This window comes from Martes martes (genome assembly GCF_963455335.1).
Source record: "Martes martes genome assembly, chromosome: 4".
Classification (NCBI taxonomy): domain Eukaryota; kingdom Metazoa; phylum Chordata; class Mammalia; order Carnivora; family Mustelidae; genus Martes; species Martes martes.
The window spans coordinates 97,231,979-97,243,482 of record NC_137891.1 but is presented as its reverse complement, the minus strand read 5'-3'; the positions used below and the strand labels follow the sequence as shown (position 1 = coordinate 97,243,482).

The 11,504-nt window shown below is 40.1% G+C and overlaps 1 protein-coding gene across 1 annotated transcript; it reads left to right on the top strand.

The window, feature by feature from the left end:
- Positions 1-10,869, top strand: DDX20 (DEAD-box helicase 20). Its single transcript, XM_080801594.1, has 11 exons — positions 1-343; positions 798-892; positions 2,973-3,141; positions 3,761-3,875; positions 3,996-4,138; positions 4,278-4,416; positions 4,513-4,571; positions 5,804-5,886; positions 6,210-6,315; positions 6,435-6,536; positions 9,049-10,869. Exons 1-11 carry the CDS (start codon positions 43-45, stop codon positions 10,206-10,208), a joined length of 2,472 nt encoding a protein of 823 aa, XP_080657720.1. The 5' UTR covers positions 1-42; the 3' UTR covers positions 10,209-10,869.
- Positions 10,870-11,504: the final 635 nt, after the last annotated feature.

The following is an 11,504-nucleotide window of genomic DNA, read 5'->3' as shown; positions in this document are numbered from 1 at the left end:
TCCCTCGCTTCAAGTATCGCGAGAGCCGGCGGCGCGGCGACGATGGCGGCGGCGTTTGAAGCACCAGCGGCCTTAGCGACGGTGGAGGCCGCTATGCCGGCGGAGCGTGTGGCCTCACAGCTCGCGGCCTCGGAGCCATTCCCCGGGCCGGTGCGGGACCTGCGGACGGCTCACGACGTCAGCGGTCCGCGGACCCGCACGGGGGACGTGCTGCTGGCGGAGCCGGCCGACTTCGAGTCACTGCTGCTGTCGCGGCCGGTGCTGGAGGGGCTGCGCGCGGCTGGCTTCGAGCGGCCCTCGCCGGTGCAGCTCAAGGCCATCCCTCTCGGGCGCTGCGGGCTCGGTGAGGGCGGGGGTCGTGCTCCGGCTGGGAGGGTCCGGGAGGAGCCCCAGGGCGACCGCCGGTGCAGGCCTCTGCCTGCGGCCAGGCGCTCTGCGCCTTCGAGACTCCGTTTCCTCTCGTAAAACAGAGGCGCGGTGTTCGTTTGGAAGATGGTTACTGCCCTTTGCACGACGACCGGTGGCTCTCAGTTCCAGAAGATGAACGGTAGAGGTTCAGGGAAGAGGCATGTTTCTGGATATGACCTCATGCTTTTTTGAACTAAAAACGGAGGTGCCATCTGGGTCCTCTCTGGAGGAGACCCTTCTGGTTCTTTGATTTCATGTTGGTATCGAAGCTTTTTTTAGTCAGTACTGGCTAGTGATATATGTGCATGTATATGTATATATGTGCATACAGATGTATATATGTATACATTTATTTATTATTTTAATTAATTAATTAATTTCCTCCTCAGATTTAATTGTTCAAGCCAAATCTGGCACTGGGAAAACCTGTGTGTTCTCTACCATTGCTTTGGACTCGCTTGTTCTTGAAAACCTAAGTACCCAGGTGAGTGTAGCTCTGAGAACCCAGAGGAGGAGGGTATGTTATGTGGATTTTATCACAGGTTGGATGCAGTACCAGTAGCTCCTGAGAGACAGAAGAGATGAATTTGATGAATGATTGAGTTAAGCCATATGAAGAGTATAGAAGTAAAGTAGATATTAAAACCGTTGAGTGGCTTGGTGGTGTGGATGGTGACAAAGGATTCGTCATTAGCGTTTGGAAGTTTGGAAGTTTGGAAGTTTCTGTTACTGCATCTTTTTTTTTTTTTTTTTTTAAATTTTATTTATTTATTTGAGAGAGAGAGATGACAAGTAGGCAGAGAGGCAGGCAGAGAGGGGGAAGCAGGCTCCCCGCTGAGCAGAGAGCCCAATGCGGGGCTCGATCCCAGGACCCTGAGATCATGACCTGGGCCGAAGGCAGAGGCTTAACCCACTGAGCCACCCAGGCGCCCCATCTGTTACTGCATCTTATTAAATAGATTAAGTCTGCCATGGGTGTCAATTTTTTCATTACCTGAAAATACAGATAGTTCTTTATTCTTTTACTTGCTGACTCAATTGTAGGATTTAGTATTTGGCCTGACTGATGGTAACATGGTGCTCTGGCTATTGCAACTGCAGGTGATTCTTAGAGCCTCTGTGAGTGTGTCCTGTTGATCTCCCATCTTCTAGGTTCTCTTGGAGTAGATCTAAAGATGGCCTTACCCAAATTAATAAGAGATTTAGGTTTGGGGTTCGTCTCTTCAACAAAGTTTGGCTTTGCCCTTGTTATGTATAAACAGTATGCCAGTACATCCATATTCAAAGCTTTTTGAGTCTTACAACCACCAAATTCTGGGTTGTGCACATAGGAAGTCCTTCTGCTTCCCAAGGACCTAAGCTATTCTACTTGTGAATTTGAGACGTATTCAAGATTTTGGCTTCTGACAATTTGGCAGTAGGTGAAATGCCAAAATGCTGCATGAGTTCCATAAACCAAATTTGTCAGATCTTTGTGTTCTCAAAGTAATACATATTCATTTTTGAAAATTGGAAAATTCAGAAAAGAAAGAAGTACCAAGAAACGGCACATACTCTTACCTACCCAGAAAAAAACTGCTGTTAACTGTTTTGGCATATTTATTCTAGTTTTTTTTTTTTTCTTTATTTTAAGGAACTTTTTTCTTCCCGTAGCTGAGAACTTGTAATTTTACCTTGTCCTTCAGTTGATAGTTACATTGCAGAGTTCTCACTGTGAGTCTCAAGACTCCTTTTTCATGGACCTAGATATCTGACCCTGATTTGGTCCAGTGACATGGCCTCCCTGCTGTTCTTCAGTTACACTGAGAACATTACTGTCACAAGGCCTTTACATTTGCTGTGTTCTCTTCTTGAAAACAGTTCCCCAGGTGTCACGTAGCTAGCTCTGGTCTGTGGTTTACATTTAGGTCTCTGCTCAAATGTTACTCTCTTAGTGGCCTTCCTAGATTGCCCCATTTAAAACAACTCCTTTCCTTCCTTGTCACTTCTCTCTTTTCCCTGTTTGATTTTTTTTTTATAGCACTTTTCATTGTATGTCATAATTTATGTATGTTTATTTATTGTGTATCTTCTTAAGCAGAATGAAAGTGCCATGAGAACAAGGACTGTGTATTATTTTTTGTTTTAAAGATTTTATTCATTTATTTGAGAGAGAGAGAGAGCGTGCATGAGCCATGGGGAGGAGGCAGAGGGAGAGGGAGAAACAGACTCCCCACTGAGCAGGGAGCCTGATGTGGGGCTTGATCCCAGGACCCTGAGATCATGACTTGAGTCCGGGGCAGACACTTAACTGACTGAGCCACCCAGCACCCCTCGACTGTCTGTTGTTGACCGTTGACTCTACAGCAGCTTACATGTTGCTTAGTATGTAAAGTAGGTTTTTGTTTAATATTTGTTGAATGAATACATAAGTAAATGAATGCAATAGCTTCCCTTGTCTATAAAAACCCATCATTTAAAATGATCGTTTAAATGAAAAATAGCTCACTGTAGTACGAATGTGCCAATCACATGTACCTCTTCCACTGACTTGTTAAAGGTATATATATTTTATGCTTTTTTAGATTTTGATCTTGGCTCCTACAAGAGAAATTGCTGTACAGATACATTCTGTTATTACAGCTATTGGAATAAAAATGGAAGGCTTAGAGTGTCATGTCTTTATTGGAGGGACTCCATTATCACAAGACAAAACCAGACTTAAAAAGTGTCATATTGCTGTTGGCTCTCCTGGTAAGATATCACCCTGTTCATAACTGGGGCTTTTAAGGAACCAAACACTTTTCATTTCATAGAAGTGATATAATTAAGGTAAAAATATGGGACTCTTTAATAAATATGATAATTAATTTGAATATTATAAATGAAGAGGCTTAGACCAGTAAGATACAGACACATGACTGGATTACCAGCAGAACTTATGAAATCTCCATTCCGAAGGATGTTTAAGCACACGTATAGAATTGGCTTCTGAGAAGAGAAGGAATGAAATGATTCTCACGAAGCCTATCTAGGCCGTGGATTGGGATTCTTTGCTTCTCTATTAATCATTCATTCACGAATCACTCAAAGCAGAATTTAGTATTCAGGGTCTTAGCATTCAAGTCTTTTGATGGGATCAGTGTTATGATCCATACTTACTGGTGGTGAAATGTGAGAAAAATAATGGGTTTAGCCAAGATCAGAACTCAGTTTCTGATTTGTGGTTCAGTGTTTAAATACATAATAATGAGGGTTGGGTCAAGAAGGTCAGCAGTATAACCTGTGAGTAAGTAGGGTAACAATATTGGCTGAGATTTGCACACATTTAGTGCCTCTTAAATATTTCAATATGCTTTTTTCTGGAATTTAGGCAGAATTAAACAACTGATAGAACTTGACTACTTGAATCCAGGCAGTATACGTCTATTTATTCTTGATGAAGCAGATAAGCTTTTAGAAGAAGGCAGCTTCCAGGAGCAAATAAAGTAAGAGAAATAACTTCCTTGACTATTAAAATGGTGTCCTAAAGTGTCTCTTTTTAGCTTTTCCAGGTGGTAGTTACTGTGATTGGTTTCCATGGCGTGTATTTCTCTTCTGTTTCACAGCTGGATTTATTCTTCCTTGCCTGCCAGTAAACAGATGTTGGCAGTATCAGCTACCTACCCTGAATTTTTGGCTAATGCTTTGACAAAGTACATGAGAGATCCCACTTTTGTAAGACTAAATTCCAGTGATCCAAGTCTCATAGGTGAGTATAGGTATTGGATACTTAGATTCCTGGTTTGTGATATTCTGGAGCTTTCCCTTGCCTATTTGGCTGTTGCTTTCATATTTGCTATTAGGATATAGCAAATATGTTTGTTTTAATAGAAGACTCTTCTTTGTAGGTTTGAAGCAATATTACAAAATTGTCAATTCATACCCGTTGGCCCATAAGATTTTTGAGGAAAAGGCTCAGCATTTACAGGAACTGTTCAGCAGAATTCCATTTAATCAAGCCTTAGTTTTTTCTAATTTGCACAGCAGGTAATGTACCTTAAGGGGTCACCTGGGGTACTTGTGGAATAAAAGGTGTTAGGGCTGTATTTATAAAATTATAATCCTCTGTGTTACTTTTCATAGAGCACAACATTTGGCAGATATCCTTTCTTCTAAAGGCTTTCCTGCTGAGTGCATTTCAGGTAAGTTCAGCTCTTACTTTAATCTGTGTTTAGTATTTTGACTTGAAGCCTGTCCAGAGTCAGGAGGAAGAAATAGTACTTTGTGAGTTGCCTTATGAATGTGAGGTTACACTGAGTCTTCAGAGTAAAGGAAGTTCCAGGTGAATTTTATATTGGGATTTGATGTAGTGGTATTCTTGTTCTTCAAGAAATAACTTGGTATATAATATGAAATTAGAAAATTGGGATGAATTGTCCATGAAGAACTTAATAATTTTATAAAGTTTGTCTTTGTCATCTTCAGAGAAAAATAGGTTGCTTCTTCCATAATCATTGTAAAAATGCTAAGAACTGCTACTGAATTAACTGCTTTAAGGTCTTGTGGAAGGCAAAGATGAATTTTTTTTTTTTAAGATTTTATTTATTTATTTATTTGACAGAGATCACAAGTAGGTGGAGAGGCAGGCAGAGGGGGTGGAGAGAAGCAGGCTCCCTGCTGAGCAGGGAGCCTAATGTGGGGCTCAATCCCAGGACCCTGGGATCATGACCAGAACCGAAGGCAGAGGCTTATTAACCCACTGAGCCACCCAGGCGCCCCGTTAAGATTTTATTCTTAAGTAATCTCTATATCCAATGTAGGGCTCAGACTCACAGCCCTGAGATCAAGAGTTTTATGCTCTACCCACCGAGCCAGCTGGGTGCCCAAGATGATTCATTTTTGACACAAAGCAAAATTATTACTGCTGACCTAATAGGAATAAAAGATTTAAAGGAATTTTTGATCAGTGAGATCCTTTTTAGAGTTTTCATTGATAGCTTAGTTTTTAACCTGTTAGCCTAAGCTTGTCTAGTCATTATGTGTCATGAGATATTGGGGAGAGTGTTCTCTAATGGACAATATTTTGACCATAGATCATGCTTCTAAACTAAATTTATAAAGAGCTGATTATAGCAATTTTATTTTCCTAAGAATTATTCTACTTCATATGTAACTTTGCAGATATAATGTTATATCTGCAGGCATAACCTAGTCACCATTTAAAATTAATTTTTGAATATCAAGTTGCCTGCCTAACCAGATTTTAAAAGATTCTGACTAGGTCTTAATCTAGAATTGCATATAAGGAGAGAATTAACTTCGGTTGGTATATTTTTCAAGTGTTAAGACTGGTAGTTAAAATTTCTGCTTTTTGTGGATTTGATAAATTTGTGTTAGCTTGTTCTTATATGACTTTCTTTTGGGGTGTTTTTAGGCAACATGAATCAGAATCAGCGTCTTGATGCTATGGCCAAACTGAAGCAATTTCATTGCAGAGTCCTCATTTCCACAGATTTGGTAAATTGCCTTTTCAGTTTGGGTGACTAAGCCATCTTGACTTGGGCTCTTTTATCAGATGCACAGGTTTCATTTATTATTTTATGTGGGTGTATCTGATAAGAATAGCAGAAGGGAATTGTCTTTCCAGTGCTGGGCAATTTGCTTTCTTCAAAGTCTTTTGTATTTTTATCTTTATTCTTGAAACTGGTCATTAGAAATGAATTCCCTTTGCTCCTGATCATCCTCCTGTTCTTAACTTGGCTGCTGGTTATATCAGAACAGTCGGATGTGTGTTGATGCCAGTGTAGCAGTTAATGCAGACACTTGTTCTCTTCTTCAAGACTTCCCGTGGGATTGATGCTGAGAAGGTGAACCTGGTTGTAAATCTGGATGTACCATTGGATTGGGAGACATACATGCATCGGATTGGCAGAGCTGGCCGTTTTGGTAAAAAAAAAAAAAAAAAGTTTGGCTGCTTTCTTTAGGAGGAAGAATTGTAGATGTGACAGGTGGAGCATCACTTACGTGAAACTGATCTACTACATAACATTCCCTCTGCACTTTAGGTACTTTGGGGTTGACAGTGACCTACTGTTGTCGGGGAGAAGAAGAAAACATGATGATGAAAATCGCCCAGAAATGTAACATCAACCTTCTGCCTTTACCAGGTATATTTTGTCCGTTCGTTTTTCCATCAAGAGAATAATCATATTGGTTATAGGCATAAAAATAATAGCTGATATGGAGTACTTAGGATATTGGGTTCTGTTCAGTATGTTAATTCATTCGTTTTATTTATTTATTTATTTTTAAATTTTTTTTTAAGATTTTATTTATTTATTTGAGAGAGAATGAGTGAGAGAGAGCATGAGAGAGGAGAAGGTCAGAGAGAGAAGCAGACTCCCCAAGGAGCTGGGAGCCCGATGCGGGACTCGATCCTGGAAGTCCGGGATCATGACCTGAGCCAAAGGCAGTCGTTCAACCAACTGAGCCACCCAAGCGCCCCTGTTAATTCATTTAATTCTCACCACAGCCCTGTGAAGGGTGTGCTCTTATTACCGACTTTTTATGAATGAGGCTGTCAAGGCATTGAGAAGTTAAGTAATTTGCCTAAGTTCTAATAGCTCATAAGCAACAGGGAGAAGATTGCAAGCTAATTCCTGGCACATGAAAAATGTTTTACTACTGTATTGGCTTCATATTTAGCTTGTAACCTTGTAATTTCATTTTATCCTTTTATATAACAGGGCATATATTTTATTACTTTTGTCACTGTAAAGGTAATTTTTGCCATATTCTCCTTCATCACTATGAAGAAGGAGTAGTGTCTTTGAATGCTATTTTGAAAATTTTGAAGTGTTTTCTTTCTTTCCTTTTTTTGAAAGTTTATTTATTTATTTATTATTAAGTAATCTCCACACCAACATGGGGCTCAAACTCAAGACTCCGAGATCAAGAGTTGCATGCTTTTCTGACTGAGCCAGCCAGGCACCCCTGAAATGTTCTCTTTTGATTTTAGTTAATCATTTGTCAAGCTCAGTTTTTTAAGTTCCACCTTGGAAACTGCATGTCTGAAACTATTAATGTTCTCTTGAAAATTTTTAAAAAACTGTCCTGTGGAAATGTGGTTTATTTGCTATATATGATAATGTATGCAGTGTTATAGGGTTTATGTGTATATACATGTGTATATGGACATATTGTGTGTAAATATATATAAACATATATAACATACATGATCTTGTAGAATATCAGATATATAGTTATTGAATAAATACAGCATGGAATATTTTACTAATTTATATATAACTCCTTTAGTGGTTTTTATAAAGCTAGATTAAGCAGAAGTCTGGGAATGAGTTCTGGCTTTGTAATCACTCATTCTGTGATCTTTTTACAAATTTCTTTAATTGCTCCAAACTTGTGTTCTGGTTTAGAAAGTACTTGTTTTTAGAAATGGTCTTTAGGTTCTCTGTCAGTTTTTGGACACTATAGTATGTTAATTCTATGTGTAAGTCTATTGGTAACCTGTCAAATGATTATAATGTGGAAATAGTAAATTGAAAATTGGTATAAGAGGGTTAGGACTTTTGGTGTAGGATTCATTATCATAGCATCTAGTGATAAAAAGAAAATTTGCCTTTGGATACTGGAAAAGGACATATTTGGATCTTTTTAGTGTTCATAGAGCCCTGAAATCATGAGAAAGTGTATTTGTGGTGTTAGATTTATATTGGAGTGGGAACTTGTAAGACAGTAGACTGCTCAGATGAAGTACCTGTGGCAGGAATGGGAGAGAAATCGTCCTGTTTGATAGGTATAGGCAAGCAAGGATATCACCTTAGCAGGAGCTCTGACTCCCGCTAAGCCCTGTTCAGCCCTGGCTGAACAGACAGGGTTCAGGAGCCCCATCTGAAGAATCCTGATCTGAGGGATTACGTCGTGGGTACATACACGTGAGCACCAGTAGCAACAACAAACAGGCAAGACCTCTGTAACTCAGGGCTCTGTATGTTTTGTCTGCCTAAGATGAAAACTGATCACACTTTGGGAAGGTCAGAGTATGTAGGTGGGAGCGAATTTTTCCACCTGGATGGAATAGGAAATTTAGAGAGCTGGAGCCGGCAATTTTTTTAAAAAACTCAGACGTGCCATTGAGACCATAGATCTTTTTTGCAGTCATCTAACTTTTTCCCCTCTAGAGATTTTTCTCTATTGTTGGGGGCAGTGATTTCTCCCTGTTGGGAGTAAGAGTGGCAGATTTACTTGGGTGTGAAGTTGTAGTTTTACTATTTCCCAGCTGACAAGGTTTGGGGAGCATAATCACTTTTCTAACATCTTGTTTTGCTGTCAGCATTACTGAGATAAAAGGGAGGAGTTGGGAGAATTGTTGCAGACTTGAACCTTACTCCTAGCCCAAGTCCTTTTTGAGTGGGAGGTATGGGGAGATGTTGCTTGTGGGTTTGGGATGGGTCTTGCATATTTGGGGGCATATTTCTTTACTGCAAGGATTATTTAGGTCTTTTGAAATACTAATGTACTCCTTAAGCTTCTCAGTATATTATTAGTATATTTTATTTCTTAACCTTATTTGACCATGGAAGGCTTTATGAAGTCATTCAAAAATTGCTGGTCTAGAACAGCTCAAAATTTTAGTATTCTTTTGTTTCTTTTATGTAGATCCCATTCCTTCTGGTCTAATGGAAGAATGTTTGGATTGGGACGTGGAGGTTAAAGCAGCTATGCATACGTATGGCTTAGCAAGTGTACCTGCGCAGCCCTTAAGAAAGCAGATCCAAAAAATGGAGAGAACCTTTCAAACTCAGAAAGCTCATGGTAACCACGTGGCTTCATCTAGAAATACTTCTGTATCTTCACTAGTAGTCAAATCAAAAAATAATACTAAACAGAATCTTCCTGTGAAAAGCCACTCAGAGTGTAGAATCATAGAAAGAGCAATGTCACCAAAAGAAGTGGGCTGTGGCATACAATTGGAAGAGCATACGAAGACTTCTGTTGAGATCTCTGTTGAAAACACTACCGATCAGCACCAGGTCAAAGAAGCTTTACCTGTGTCACTGCCCAAAATTCCTTGTCTGTCTTCCTTTAAAATCCATCTGCCATACTCTTTGACTTTTACAGAATTGGTAGAGGATTATGAACACTATATTAAAGAGGGGTTAGAGAAACCTGTGGAAATCATCAGGCATTACACGGGGCCTGGGGATCAGACTGTGAATCCTCAGAATGGTTTTGTACGAAATAGAATTCCCGAGGAGAGAGTGCCGATACTGGCAAGTAGTAGTCAGTCTGGAGACTCAGAGAGTGACAGTGATTCTTACAGCTCGAGGACTTCTTCCCAGAGCAAAGGAAATAAGTCCTACTTGGAAGGCTCTTCAGATACTCAGCTGAAAGACTCGGAATCCACTCCTGTGGATGGTCATATTTCTTTGGAACAACCTCTGAATGGAAACGACACCCCTAATCCAGCAGAGTATCAAGAATCACCTGGAATCCAGACAAAGGCCAGGCATAAAGAGGGGGCTAACCAGAGAGCCAAGCAAAGCCGGAGAAACCCTCCCAGGCGGTCTTCCTATCGCGCACCGGCAGAACCTCAGGATGATGGTTGGTATGACTGCCACAGGGAAACCCATCCGAGTTTTTCTGATGCCTATCAGGATTATGAGGAGTACTGGAGGGCGTACTACAGGGCATGGCAGGAGTACTATGCTGCTGCTTCTCAGTCGTATTACTGGAATGCTCAGAGGCATCCAAGCTGGATGGCAGCTTATCACATGAATACCGTTTATCTCCAAGAAATGATGCGAGGCAACCAGTGATCATAGGCAGCACCTCGCACCATCCAGAAATACCAACGAGTGATACCTTTGGATAGCCAACCTCCTTGGCCTATAGTAGAGTGGCAGTTTTGAGGAATTTGAAAAGTCTTGAGGCTTCCCTCTGGGACACCTCTATTTTTCAGATTGTTTTGACCTACCTGACCCAGGTACATTATCTTTTTTTTAAAGAAACTTCACAGATCAGATTCTTGAAGGGAAATTTTGGGGACATGGAGCCGAAGGATGCCATTTTCTGTAAGCCATTTGAAAAAGAAACATTTAAAAAGACTTACACCAGTGCTTACTTTAAAAAAATAAAAACAGTTGAGATTTAAAAAAATGTCAAGTTTATGCTGTGGAGTTCTTGACAAAAGGCTTAGACTATATTTCCATAGAGGTGTGTTCTTGGAGAAATTTGTAGCATGGTAGATCAGAAAATCCCCTTTTATGTTTAGGCAGGAAGGACTAAATACTGCTTCAGACTTTCCTAAAGGTACTTTTCCTGCTTTTTGCTTCCAGTAAAAATATTTGTTACCAGTAAAACTGCAAACTTAGCCAAATGTTTATTGACATGTTTATTGTTCATCTTTTGAATGTCTTTTAAGATTGTGAAAGCTGTCTGTTTTTACTGTGTATTAAATAGCTCAAGATCATCAATGGTGGTCTTATTTTTGTTTCCTTTCTTTTTTTTAAGATTTTATTTATTTGACAGACAGAGATCACAAGTAGGGGGAGAGGCAGGCAGAGAGAGAGAGAGGGGGAAGCAGGCTCCCCGCTGAGCAGAGAGCCCAATGCAGGGCTCGATCCCAGGACCCTGGGATCATGACCTGAGCTGAAGGCAGAGGCTTTAACCCACTGAGCCACCCAGGTGCCCCTTATTTTTGTTTCTTAAGAAAAAGAGTAACTCTTACTCTTTGTTGGTTCTTGGACCCTTTTATGATTTAGATGAAAGCTATAGATTTGAAGAGTTCCATTCTGTAAACAGGAACTGTATGTGTAATTCTAAGAGGTTCATAGATCCTCTCAAGCCCATGTATGGAATCCAGGTTAAGAACTGCACTACTCTGCTGGGAGGCTAAGGGAAAGTTCTAGCTCTTTAAGTATTTTTCGGAAGCTTGAATTCATTCTGTTCAAACTCTTCCCACAGTGTGTCCTAATCTTATGTCTTCTAGAAATTTCCCCTCAGTTTTTACTTGTAATGTTTTTAATTTAAATTTTCTCCCAGTTTTTACTTTTAATGACACCCAGTGGGGAACATCTCATTCTTCTGAGATGATGCATCTATGAATTACAAGT

Coding starts and splice junctions, on each gene's coding strand:
- DDX20 (XM_080801594.1), top strand. CDS start 43: ATGGCGGCGGCGTTTGAAGCACCAGCGGCCTTAGCGACGGTGGAGGCC. Junction 893..2,972: donor TTGAAAACCTAAGTACCCAG/GTGAGTGTAGCT, acceptor ATGCTTTTTTAG/ATTTTGATCTTGGCTCCTAC. Junction 3,142..3,760: donor TATTGCTGTTGGCTCTCCTG/GTAAGATATCAC, acceptor TCTGGAATTTAG/GCAGAATTAAACAACTGATA.